Genomic DNA, 13,751 nt, shown 5'->3' on the forward strand with positions numbered 1-13,751 from the left:
TCATTTGTGGCCATGAAGTAGGAATATAGTGCACACAAAATGCATGGATAAGATTTCTCTCATTCCTGGAGAGTTGGTGAATCAAATTGAGCGCCTCTTTTCAAGAAAGTGAAGCGAGAGGAGAAGATGTGATCCAGTTACTTACCCCGATGACCCAAATTGTTCATGGGAATGATATCAAACAAAATGAATACTTTATGCCCATGTTACACTTACAATTTTTGTTGCCACAAATTACAGTAAACTGGAGCATACAATAGATGATATCGATACTCATAACAAACTTGCTTGGCACCAATCATTACTTGACTCTGAACCCGGTCTATGGTGCCATTTAAAGACAACTTTGTGTGTTTCTTAAAGACCCCCAAACTGCAAATAGGTGAGTATTTTTTTTTTTGTTTAACTGTGGATAGTTTTGACTAACAAAACACCTGAATTAATAAAGAGTCAACATTGATTTTACTTTACTTCCTTGACACCAGTTACTAGATTTGACACAATCAGGACTTTGGAGCTGATCAACGAGTTAAAAAAAAAAAAAAAGAAAAACAATCACGACAGAAAATGGAACAATCTATTCAGTCTATCCAAATAACTTTGTTATTTACTGAGTAGTCCACACCCATTGAAATTAATTGGGAAATCAAAATAACATTTAAACCCGAAAAATTCTCCCCCAAAACGCTGATAATTTATGGAGGGGTAACACCTCCCATAAAAAAAAAACTAAATTGTTCAGACAGAAAGAAATGACAAAAGTCTAACTGTATAAGATGAGAAAAGGTGTATTATTAACAATGGCATCAGAGATGTTGATTGATCCGCAAATTATGACATTATAATCGATCACTGATTTTACAAAAATAAAATAAAATATTCAGCTCGTCTGATTGAGCTGATCAGATCTGTGTAAAGTCTAGTAACTGCTGTGCTATTGCCATGGATTTTGGCGCTATTTTGTGGCATCTTGGGACACTACAGAACTAACGCAAGATGCACAGATCGCCGCAAATAGGTGAGTGTTTCAGCCAATAGCTGAAAACACAGACAAAAGACAGTTATGTAACAGCAAAAAACAAAAAATGTAAATTTGTGATAAGCGATTTGCCGTGGGTTTAAAGCAGTATTTTGTGGCCACAAATTAGCATTTGGTGCACACGTTCTATCTATATTGTTTTTCCCCAATGTCATGTCTCGGGTTGTGCAAGTCCGTTCTGGAGAAGACGATTTTACCTCTGCTCATCTGCCCTCCCGCCACTGGGGGCGCTACTGGACGGGCACGTAAGGCCAGTTGAAGCTGCCGCCCGACAGCAGCATGTCGCGGATGAGCGTCTCGATGGGCGTCTTGCCCACCAGTCGCACGAAGAAGAGCTGCTCGATGACGGCCGACGATACGGAGCGCAAAGACGGCAGACGCAGCAGCAGGCGGCCGAAGCGGCTGGGCTGGTTCGGGTACTGGCTGCGCACGTACTCCTCCAGTGCGCACTGAGACTTCTCCTGAAGACCTTCCACGTGCACCGTGTCCGACAGGCCACATGCGTCTGCCCAGAATGCGAACCAGTAAAAGAACAAGAACAGAAACAGAAAGAGGCGTGTCAAAATCTTGTGGCAGGCAAGCTCATGAAATAATAATATGTTTTAAGTGGAGTTGAGAATCCTCACAAAACGAACAGTTCAAACTTTGCAAAGACTTTACGGACACTGAGCTTTTTGCTCGTTTTATTTTCTGAAAAAAACAAAAAACAAAACTGGAGTGAAAACACAAGACCTTCGCTATTAATTGACGCCCGAAAATCACAATAGCTTTCTTTTCAGTGTACCACAAGGTGCAACGAATATTAAATTAAACCAAGTTCAATAAAGCTAAACCAGATAAAAATCCTCAAAAATGCTAATAAACCTCTAATATGCATTTATACTTTGGGGCATTTTCCATTCAGTTTTGTCTTGAGCAAGAAATATTTGATCAATCAGATTCAGGTTTGATGATTGACTTGACCATTGAATAACCTTCCAATTCTTTGCCTTAAAAACAACTTTTGGTTGCTATCATAGTTTGTTTGAGGTTATTGTCCATCTGCACTGTGATGCGCTGCCCAATAAGTTATGCAGCATTTGGCTGAATAGCCTGAAGTACTTCAGGAGCACAAAAACTTAAAAGAGCCAACAATCTTGGGAAACCCAATTTAAGTCTGCATCAAAGTTTGACTCTGCACTTTATATTTGGCTCTTTCCAACATTAATTGGCCGTAAATGTTGAGAAAACAGAACTGCAAAGTTGTGCAAATAGTGTCTGTGTCAGTTTTTTTTTTTTTTTGCAAAACCCCCACAATTTGCAAAAAACAAGCAACTATAAAGTCACACAAACATTTGGAGTACACAGACAAAGTGCATTATTGAAATTACATACATATTATGCATATCAACAAATATTGGTGTCATATAATTCATCAATTATATCATTATATATTGCTGTCAATAGTTTGATACGAATTACTTTGCAATTGAACAAACACCAACGAAAATTTTTTAATACAATCAATCAATGCCTCCATCATTTAGATTAGATGTTTATACGCTGTAATTCATGAAATAAATGTGTATTTATATACACACACCTAAGCTTTTTATTCTGTAATACATCTTGCAGTTGTTCTCATTTCAACATTTGATTGATTTTTTCATTCAAAGAAAGAAACTTGGCAACATGATTTCATCTTGGTGAGTGGATTTAAATGTCAAATCAAGTATTACATCTGCTCACAGCTCATCAAAATCAGACTTTTCAAAATGACATTAGGGCATCAAACTAAATAATACGAATCACTTAATGAGTCTGTGACTTCACCAGATCAACAGCGCATGAACGTACGAGACGACAACAAATCTGCAAGCTGCCGCCGAGATAAACATTCAGCTCGACCTCGTTTGACCCGCTCGCTCGGCACGCCACCGCCAAGATGGCCGCCGTCAAATGTAGGACACCGCGCTGCAACATGGCAGCGGGAGAAGCGCCGAGCGTTCACGTATACTGACATCTGTCCCACTTTGATGACACGTGTACACACAGACTCATGCGGACCCCAACACAAGCACACATGGACCAGCTGCAGTAATACAAGAAATATATCGGGAAACATGCCATAAAACAACACTTTATACTTCATCTACTTGAAATGTACCATAAAACAACATTTTACAAGAAACATTGTTGACATAAGCCAGAAAAGCAATACTACAAAAATATTTTAAGTTTGCCATAAAACACTGCGTACACTAAATAGACTTTAAACTTGTCATAAAACCACACAAATTCGACTTTATACCTTAGTATGCCATAAAACAACGCTGTACACCAAATGTGTTAAACACAACACTATAAAAATGTCAACAACAACACTATACACTGATTTACTATGAACATTCCATAAAACAACACCATACACTATATGCACTTTAAGCATGTAATAAAACATGGCTACATGAGCTAGAAAACATCGCAATACACTAAATATGCCATAAATATGCTATAGCAACAACACAACAACAAACACTAAATGTACGTTAAATGTGCCATAAAACAACCCACACACACACACACACACACACACCCACGAACAGCAAAGGGTAAGGGTTTTTCATTCCGTCCACTCCACATAGTTGATGCAAAGTTAGTTCTTATTCTCCATGACACATGAAATGCAGCCTGTCCCTTTAAGGGCGGCCTTGTTCAACCAGGTCAAGTGAGGTGACTGCGCTGACTGAACCTCTTACATAAGATGCTGCTGCCTTTTGTAAATGCCTATACATCTTTTATTGCAAGGTATACTTTCTCTTTTATGCTTCCTAACATATTTAGTAAGGAAAATTGATAAAACATGTATCTCAACAATTTACATGTTGGTGATTTTCCTCATATGTACAAAAACTTGCAAGTACAATATTCAACATGCAGGCTTTTTATGTGACGATAATTTATTTGAATGTTTATCCCAAACTTTATTATTATTTTTCCTCACATTTTGTTTGTCCTTTGCCATCCTTTGTTTCTAAATGCGACTTGACCTTAACTTTTTTAAAAAACTGTTTTATTTGATTAGTTCTATTCATATATGATTACATTGTGAATTGTTTCATCCTCCTCCTCCTCCTCATTATTATTATTCACTGGTACATTGCATAGTTTTATAAATGTGATACATAATCTCCTTCATAATTTGAAAACGTCATTCTATCTTTTGAGGTAACATTGTCTTCATGACGTCATATGGAGTGATGGGCTGGTGACTTGCTATCTTTTGACCCTACTACTATAGCTGTAAGTTTTTTTTCGTGTAATATGTTATATAACCATGAGAAACATATATATATATATATATGTGTGTGTGTGTGTGTTCTTGTAAATTACATTTCTTTAAATTAGGAAAAACACTATATTCAGCAAAGTTCAATATCACGGTATATCGTGAACGGTTTCACGCTTTAATCTGCCAAGTGTCACGTTCTGCGTGATAAGACATCACATGAAATCATCATCTTTGTGGGGTCACCAGACGGTCGGCGATGACGTCACGTACCTGTGGTGAACAGCACGACGGCCTTGAGGCACGAGTACTCGGCCGAGTCCACGTGCAGCGTCTTGAGCTTCTCCACCTGCTCCTGGAAGACCCGGATGTGGTCCATGAAGGCCACCACGCGCTCGGCCGACATGGGGGCAGCGTGCAGGCCGGCGGCAGCCAGCAGCGGCGCCACGTGCACCGGCATGGCGCACTGCGCCGCGTTGAGCACGAACAGCTCGCTCCAGGTGAGCCGCAGCAAAGCCACCTGGTCGGACACCTGCAGGTCGGGGAAGAAGGGGATGTTGCGAGCCCACTCCACGGCGCTGAACAGCATGCGTGCCGCCAGCTCGCAGATGTTCTCGATGCCAACCGCGCCGCCGCCCGGCAGGCACTGCGTGCCGAAGCGCGACGTGGCGTACGGCTCGGCCCGCAGCAGCAGTGAAATGTAGCCGGACAGGTATGAGTGGCACTGTAGGGGCTCCCCCGTGCTCAGGGAGAACTGGCCGTGGAACGACTGCGCTGGGGGGAGCCGCCCTCGCTGCACCGCTGGACAAAGAAAAAAAAAAATAAAGGATTGTGAATGTGACATGAAAAACAAACAAACACACAATCAATTGCGTACAGGATAATGGTAAAAAACATAAACTAAGTTTGTCAGAAAGCAATACAAACTATAGCCAAATGCGCCATAGTCAAAATATACTTTCAATTTGCCCAAAACACACTATTGTATAATAAAAATACTTAAATCATGCCATAAAGCAACACTAAATATTCTTGCAATAAATGTATTTAAAACATGCCATAAAACGGCATAAAATATACGTCGAATGGACCATGAAACAACACTATCCACTAAATGGACCAGAACACAACATACACTCCAAAATAAATAATTAATAAATATGACATAAAACAATGCTATGCATTACACTAAATGTTCCATAAACAAATAGGCTATAAAATATTCTACATTAAATTTGTCATAAAGACCATTGAATACAAACTATATTATAAAACTACATCGTGCAAAAAAATTATTTAAAACATGCCATGGAACACACTATGCACTATATAGACCATAACACAACACACAATAATACATAAATATGCCATAAAACAATATAAAGCACACTAAATGTCTCCTAAAGAAAATAGGCCATAAAATATGAACTAAAGGTTTCAAGAATAACAAAATATACTTTAAATAAAACAACATTGTACATTAAATGTACTTAAAACATGCCATATGCAATAAGTGGACAATAACACAACAAGGACAAATAAATAATAATTTATATGCCAGAAAATAATGCTATACACTGCAGTATACACTAAATGTTCCATCATCATAACAGATTTGAGCCTAAATGCCATAAATAACACAAACTATTCTTTAAATCTATCATAAAAATAACAAGAAAAAGGCATAGATATGCCCTAAAACAACACAATACAGTACACCAAATGTTCCAAAAACGAATCAGCCATAGAATATTACATGCTAAATGAGCCATAAAAAAAAACACAAAATATACTTTAAATATGTCATAAAGAAGCAGATTATGCTAAACCTGCCATAAAACAACAGTCAACATACTTAAACTGCTTCAAAACATACATTTCCTGAAACATACCATGCAAGAAAATTAAAACCACTTCAAGTGTGTTCATACAATAAATCATTTGAAAGTTGCCATAAACGACAACACCAGGGTGCCATAAAACAGCACAATGGGTATAGGCTACAATAAATAACACATTTTAAACTATATGCACATACTGTACATAAATGCCACGATGCAACACAAAATTAGTTGAAATATGCCATGAAAACAAATGTATACACTAAATCGAATTCATATATGCCCCAAAACATCATGTGCCACAATATGTACTTGACAGATGCCATAAAACCAGACTACACACTTTAAAAAAGAAGACAGGAGAGGATTAAAGTGGGTTCGGGATCGCGTGCGAGCCTCTCCGCCGTCACGCCAGAGGGGGTTTGGAGAGGTGCTAAATTTAGGACTGGCTGTCTTCTTGGCGTCCCGGTTGGTTTCACCCCCCATACCCACGCACGCACACGTTCGTCCGCGCGCCCGCGCACACACACTCACACACACATACACCCCCCCCCCACACACACAGTCTCACGCTCACACACTCAGACCCATGCTCCTCCTTTTCTACTGCAAGCCTGAAACTTTGGCTACACCCAAACTCACTAATTTCGTTTGATTTGGATTCGATCCAGATTCGTTTACATGGGCTCATGTGTATTGGTGATAGTGTATGGGTGTTGTTTACACACACAGACGCACACGTACATATGAGAATGATGAGTGAACCCCCCAAAATAGCTGTAGTACATGTATCCGTTTGAATTAAACATTTTTTAAACTATGCAACCGCCTGATGTTATTTTCTTTCATTGAACTCTTTTTCTGATTGGCTGACTTAGATCACGCAGGATACTGTGTTTAGTATCCATTTGGACTCTTACAAAATCTGCTTCCTGTTCGACATGGAAATAAAATAACCTCTTACGTTTGAAATTGAAAAAAAAAGATGAAAAAAGGAGACTTGATTACACCTCAAAAAATATCTACCCATGAATTGAATTGAAATTCCAAATGTTATTATCAGAATTCAATGTTAAATTGTTGCATTTATGCTGTTTGCTTTTGGAATGTTTTAATTCCTTATGTCTATAAAATATGCATATGTAAATATTTAACAATACTGTATTGTAAATTCTATCTTTATTGATTGGCTGAGATAAATCACATGGTTCTCCATTATTTATGGCATCCATTTTGGCTGTAGATTAACGTCCTCAAATGTGATTTGTTTTTAATTATTTTGTTTGTTCAAACCAAATTTTCATTTTTTATTTTTAACTTTATATTAATTGTTTAATTTAAAAAATAGTCAGCATAATAAACAATACACTGCAGTTCATCTCCAAAATTACCACGTTGTGCACCAAAGATCTAGGACCAGAATTACTATTATTTTGGTGAAATATAAATTCTGGAAGAAGGCCATTCATTTTGAGGATTGAATTTTATTTTTTACAATCAACATTACAACACCTACAAAAATATGGAATTGATCGTTTGTCATTTTTTTTTGGGGGGGGGTAAATAAATAAAGATGTGGCATATATATATATATATATATATATATATATATATATATTTATATATATGTATATATATATATATATATATATTTATATATATATATATAATTTGTAAATAAATGTAAATGTCCCAAGATAGCACACTTTTATTAATTAAAAAAACGTTTTAAGTTAAATGTTACAGGATATGCAGTTGAACTAAAGTTGAATTTCCCCTTGAGGGATTATGAGTATAATGATAATCAAGAATCACACATTTTCATTGTGCATACTACACTTATACTGCGTAGATTTTTGCTTTGTTGCCAAACTGCAAGATGAGATTTTCTCCCTATATGTTCAACTGCTGAGCCTACTTTAACCTGCAGCCAATTTACGTTTGTAAATTGATTTAACATGTTTCATAAACACCATGGAATGCGTTTAATTGACCAAGAAATGTGGACGGAGACGGTAAATATGCACAGTAAATGCCTGCATCAATTTGGCAATGTTGTCTTAAAAAATTTAATAATGACAAATTTAGGAATGTTCTCAGAAGGCCAAATTTGGGAGGTTAAATATTGCACTAGGTCATAAATAATCTGAGCATTTTTAAATTGGAATTGTTTGAAGCAACTGAAAAATGTCGGAGATTGACGTCATAATACGGATGACTAGTGTTGGTGCCCGAATAAGTGCAAAGGAATGGACAACATCGGTCCTGCTGAGGGCGCGTACCTTCCCTCCGCATGCCCACTTTGAGGCACTTCTTGAGACGGCAGTACTGGCACTGGTTCCGGTGGTGCTGGTCGACGGGGCAGGTTCGGCTGGCCCGGCAGGTGTAGCTCAGGTTGCGGCGCACGCTGCGCTTGAAGAAGCTTTTGCAGCCCTCGCAGGTGAACTGGCCGTAGTGCTTCCCGCTGGACTTATCGCCGCACACGATGCACTCAATGTGCGCGCTCGCCTGCTTGTCCGACGACGACGAGGACGACGACGAAGAACTATTGTTGTTGGTGGTGGTGGGTGGTGCTGCAGCGGGGGGCATCTCCATGGAGGCTGCCGCTGGGTTCATGTGCACTGGCAGAGCCAAGGGAGCAACGTGCGACACCGGGGAAGAGAGCGTCCCCTCCTCGGGGTTCCTCCACGCCACCATCGCCATGTCCGTCATAAACCTCCCTCTCCTCACTGTCTTGTTTTTTTTTTTTTGCTTTTTCTTGTCACCACCACTTAGGATGAAAGTGACAAAAAATCAAAGCCGCTGATTCGCATGACATCCACAGAGAAAGAAGAGGAGCGCGCTCGGAGACCACCCAACAAGCTTATCCTTTTTTGTCGAAGTAATTATAAAAAGAAATCCACGTCCAGGTCCTCCAACTTGTTACCCGGCTCTCCAGACAGGGCCTGCTCCCCCAAACGCCCCCAGAGTAGCACACAAATAAGAAGAGAAAGAGAGAAAGAGCACGCGTGGAGGTCTGAATGGTCTGATGATGTTTTTTGGCTCCTGGACTGAAGAGGACAAGGAAGGGGTGTGACATCATCCGCCGTGACGTGATTAAGGGAGGCGTGGTGAAGCGAGAGGAGCGACCAGCGTGTAAGCGTAGTTGAATATGTTGTGTGCGTGTGTGTGTGTGTGTGGGGGGGGGGTGGGTTTGTAAATGTGTTGGGGTGCGTGCGTTCATGTGCCTTTGCGTGTAGGCGCGTGTGTGAATGCGCGTTTAACACGTGCATGTGTGAGTAGGATGCGCTGACCACGTGACCCGGTGCAGCTCTTCGCTACGCGTAACATCAGTGAGATGCCGCTCTCTGGTGGTAGCAAGGAATAACCAATGAGATTATCCCCATTGCGAATGGTAGAAAAGAAAGGTGTTGACCCTAGAGCAGATTATTTGGTTCAGATTCATGTGGGAAATCATGACTGTAATCGCTGAAACAAAACCTTATATATATATATATATATATATATATATATATATATATATATATATATATATATATATATATATATATATATATATATATTCTTATATTTTTTTATCATGAAAAAATAAAGAAATCATTGATCCCCCACCCAAAAAGAAAAAAATAAATAAATATCACTTTACTCAACCATAGGGAGCACTGAATTTTGTTGTGCATCATGTACATGCCTGTGAAGATGCAGTCATCCACATCTTGTCCTCAGAAGCCGCTGTGTGTTGATGTTAAGTCGTGTGTAAATGCTGTTTGACTCAGTGCTACAAACGTCCTGAGGCCTTGCGTCCAGACATGTTGTCACACACACAGGGCCTGATAAGGGTAAGGACACAAGGGGCACACACAGGGAACATAATAAAGATACAAGTTGTGTGCGTGTGTAAGCGGTGGGGTGCAATCCGGTGACAAGGAAAGCAGATGTAGTCATGTGCGTGTGTGTGACTGGGGGGGGGGGGGGCGTTCCAGGGGCACACAAGAAAGAGACAAGGGAAAAAGAGAGGACCATGGGGCCCCACAGTTGGAACATAAGTGGGAAACATATAGAGCAGACTCGATTTGAGGCCCATAAAAAAGGTACAGGGGGGGTGTTGAGGGTTAATAAGGGGACACAAAGGGGGAGATATGATGCACTCGAGAAGGGTTACAAGAACAAAGGTATTTTGAATGTCTGTCCTGAAAGTTTTGGATGGGTTATCGGCAGTGACGCGATCAGACAGGTGGCACTAAAGCTACTGGGCACGAGTGACACAGGTGATTTTCAAGGTCGGTAGGCAGAAGTGAGCGTGATTTGTAGAGACTGACCTGAGCGTGTTCACCATAGACGGGCTGGCCAGGTGCAACCAATTCTACTTGACTCGCTTATCATCTGGCAAGAATAAGGTGATGTTTAAATTGTGTGTATTGTATGAATATTTATTTACAGTTTATAGTGTCTTAAGAATGCTTAAGTGCAGTCTAGATGTTGACATATTGTTGTTTCATGCAACATGAAAAGTTGAAGCCACAGTTTTTTCAGAGACTCTGCAACATGTTTAGCCACGCTGTTGCTAGCTTGCTGGTTGTGGTGTAAGTAGTAACGAGCTTACTTCGACCACCTGCGTCCCATGCGTTGGTGATGTAAATGTGTTGCAGTAACAATATCATGCGTGTCATATGAACTCCAAAATTTGTGATTCTCAGTTTTGCTATTGAATGTCTTTTAATGAGGGGCAAAATGCTAATTTTGACCCGTATTTTTTTCACATTAATTCATGGGTTATGTTATTAGTATGAAGATATTGAATTGAAATCGCAATATTTAGAGTAGATGGGAGTTTGGGGGTAATCACAATTAGATATTTTTTTGTTTGTTCTACAATGAATGGAGTGACTGTTGCTTCCCTTCTGTACAATAGTGCCTTGAGATAAGAGTGTGTATGAAATTAATGGTAATGCCATTAATCTGTTCTAGCCTTGCATAAAAACCCAACAAAAACGTTTGTAGTATGTTTTTTTTAACAATGAGAATAACACACTATTAAATTTTATCTTTAAAAAATCTTATAGTCATGCCATCTTTTTGTTTCAATTTAATTAACATTGTGGCGCTCCCTCTGATGTGCACACCTTGGCCACCAGGGGTCAGTATAATACAGACATCCATTGAGATGTCATAACTCTCTTTGTAGACTAGTGATGGGCATGGTAGATCTTTGAAGTTAACTGAATCATTAGAATCAGTTCATCAAAAAGAATCATTCAAAAAATTCAGTCACCGAATTGTGTGCCCAGCCCCAACTCCACCCAGCATGAACGAAGTTCTCTCACTAACTGGTTCGCGAACAAGAAATGATATCACGTTCACTCACTGAATGCCAGTAGCGTGGCAGTATGTTCTGTAAAATCCCTCCGGCATCTGACGCTGGCTGCTGATTGTTCGTTCTTGATGATTGACAACGTGCATGGCAGAGTTCAAACGAATTGAGAAAATAACGAATCACTTGAGGTGATCCATTCACTGAAATGATTCATTTATTTTGAACGAATCGTTCGCGAACAACAAAACCCTAAAGTGACAAATGGCATGTGGAGAAACGAATTTGGCACCAAACGGCAAACCTCACACCTGCAAAGCACGCCTCACCATGCTGTCGTCTTCAGTGACTACATTCACAATGTTATCGGTCGTGCGTGACAGACGGCCAAGGTCACGACGAGGTGCTCCGCGGGTTGCGGAGGTCACAGCGCTTGAAAAGTGAAGACGAGTGGAAGACACATTTGTCTGTCAGCTGCGTCTTTGCCGTCCAGTCCCGCGTCATCGAGTCAATCGCCCAAACAGCGACACGACCTTAGAGTCACTTGTGACATAGAATGGCGTGCTTTCCGCCGGGAAGCACTTGCGGCCCCCAGAACGCCTCCGCTGAAGCCCCGTCGTGACCTGGCTCCATCAGCCCCTGATCCGTCTTCTATGAGGCGAGATACCGGTTGAGCGGAGACCCCGCTGATGATCCACGGCGGAAACGAGATTCTGGTGGATAACCAGTGCGCTGTCACAACCAATCTTGCTTCTTTGACAGGACACGTATGACCTCAGAGCACAGTCAAGTCCATTTAATGATGACATTGCACACGCACGCACATTTCCTTAATTTGTGTATTGCAGTCAATCCCCCTCCATCGTGGTTTCTTGCTATTTTGTCGAACGCTTTCACACAGATAACTCTTGTTTTATAAATCTTGTTTATTTATGGTGCAATTCTATTCGTGACCACTAGATGGTGGTATATTTGAAAGATCTTGTCAATACTTGTTAATTGTGAGAGAGGAAAAAAGGCATTTCAATTCCTTTGTACAGCAGGTCCTAGATTTAGAGTAATGACTTTACTAGTGAATTTAGGATCCTTGATTCTATTAATATACATTTGATTTTTTTAGTGTCTTTATCACACACTCGTATATATTAGTGCTGTCAAGTGATTAATTTTTTTAACTAATTAACTAATTAATCACTAAAAATTCCATGATTAATTGTGATTAATCACATTTTTCAACTACTATTTTTTTGCTAAGCTTGTAACAGATATTTACTTGAATGATATCTTGGAATTGATGCAGCATCACCAAAGTGATTTTTTTTTAAAATTCCAAGATATTAAAAAAATAGTTGAAAAATGTGCTTAATTGTAATTAATAACGGAAATATTTTGTGATTAATTAGGTAAACAATTTAATCACTTGCCAGCATATATATATATATATATATATATATATATTTAAAAAAAATATACATGTATATATATATATATATATACGTATATTAGAATTTTAGAGACAATTTGAGAAATTGCAAAGGTAAAATAATTTAATAAATTCTTTAATTTGCAGTATATTATAAATTATAATTTGAAAAATGCAAAATAGTTATAAGCTCTATCACTTGGGACAACTAAGATGAATACTAAATAGTTTGTATTTTTACTTGATTCAGAAAAACAAAGTAAATGGTAACCTGCTAAGTATTTTCGCACGTCACAATAATTAAGCAAAGTTGGCGTTATATTAAAAGCAAAAATAGTATATTTAATTTATATACAATGAACATACAATCATCGTAATCCTTTCCAAAGAATATACAGGACGTAAAGCTTTTTTAAAAAAATACAAATTCATGTAGTTGAAATAATGATAATAATAATAAGAAATAATCAAAATTAATTAAAAAAAAGCAATATTTTCTACTTAAATGCCCATTTTTAATCCTCTGCTTAAAAGGTCCCCAGCACTCAATCGGCCATTCCACCACTCCAAGGAAAACCACCGCTTATTGAATGGTTTTCCATAGCTGGCAAAAAGCTTATAAAGCTTGCTGTTAATTTCAAAGATACCACTCCCAAAGTAAACTGCTCACATTTTGCAAAAAAAAAAAAAAAAAAAAAAAAAGAGTTGACCTATGACCAGGTCACCACAATGCACGTTTATAAAAACAAAGCAACATTTCATCATCATAACTAGAGCTTGCAATTTCTATAGAAAGAGCTGATGCAGAATTGAAATGTCGTGCAATGAATTGAAATAGAAAAAAGGAAAATAATGTGACTGAAACAAAG

General features: G+C 38.9%; 1 protein-coding gene across 1 annotated transcript; it reads right to left on the reverse strand.

Annotated features, from left to right (window-relative positions):
- Positions 1-1,079: 1,079 nt before the first annotated feature.
- On the reverse strand, positions 1,080-9,209 carry LOC148337111 (COUP transcription factor 2-like). The gene is made up of 3 exons (XM_088296285.1): positions 8,431-9,209; positions 4,581-5,108; positions 1,080-1,544 (listed from the first exon to the last, which is right to left on the reverse strand). Exons 1-3 carry the CDS (start codon positions 8,858-8,860, stop codon positions 1,270-1,272), a joined length of 1,233 nt encoding a protein of 410 aa, XP_088152411.1. The 5' UTR covers positions 8,861-9,209; the 3' UTR covers positions 1,080-1,269.
- Between the last annotated feature and the right edge of the window lie 4,542 nt (positions 9,210-13,751).

Source organism: Idiotropiscis lumnitzeri, chromosome 5 (genome assembly GCF_059441095.1).
Source record: "Idiotropiscis lumnitzeri isolate Australia: NSW breed Sydney's pygmy pipehorse chromosome 5, RoL_Ilum_1.0, whole genome shotgun sequence".
Lineage (NCBI taxonomy): Eukaryota > Metazoa > Chordata > Actinopteri > Syngnathiformes > Syngnathidae > Idiotropiscis > Idiotropiscis lumnitzeri.

Bases quoted from the DNA above. Each gene is read 5' to 3' on its own strand.
- LOC148337111 (XM_088296285.1), bottom strand. From the start codon at position 8,860: ATGACGGACATGGCGATGGTGGCGTGGAGGAACCCCGAGGAGGGGACG. The intron at 5,109-8,430 runs GTACGCGCCCTC...TTCTTTGTCCAG, and splicing joins AGTGGGCATGCGGAGGGAAG to CGGTGCAGCGAGGGCGGCTC. The intron at 1,545-4,580 runs GTACGTGACGTC...CATTCTGGGCAG, and splicing joins CGTCGTGCTGTTCACCACAG to ACGCATGTGGCCTGTCGGAC.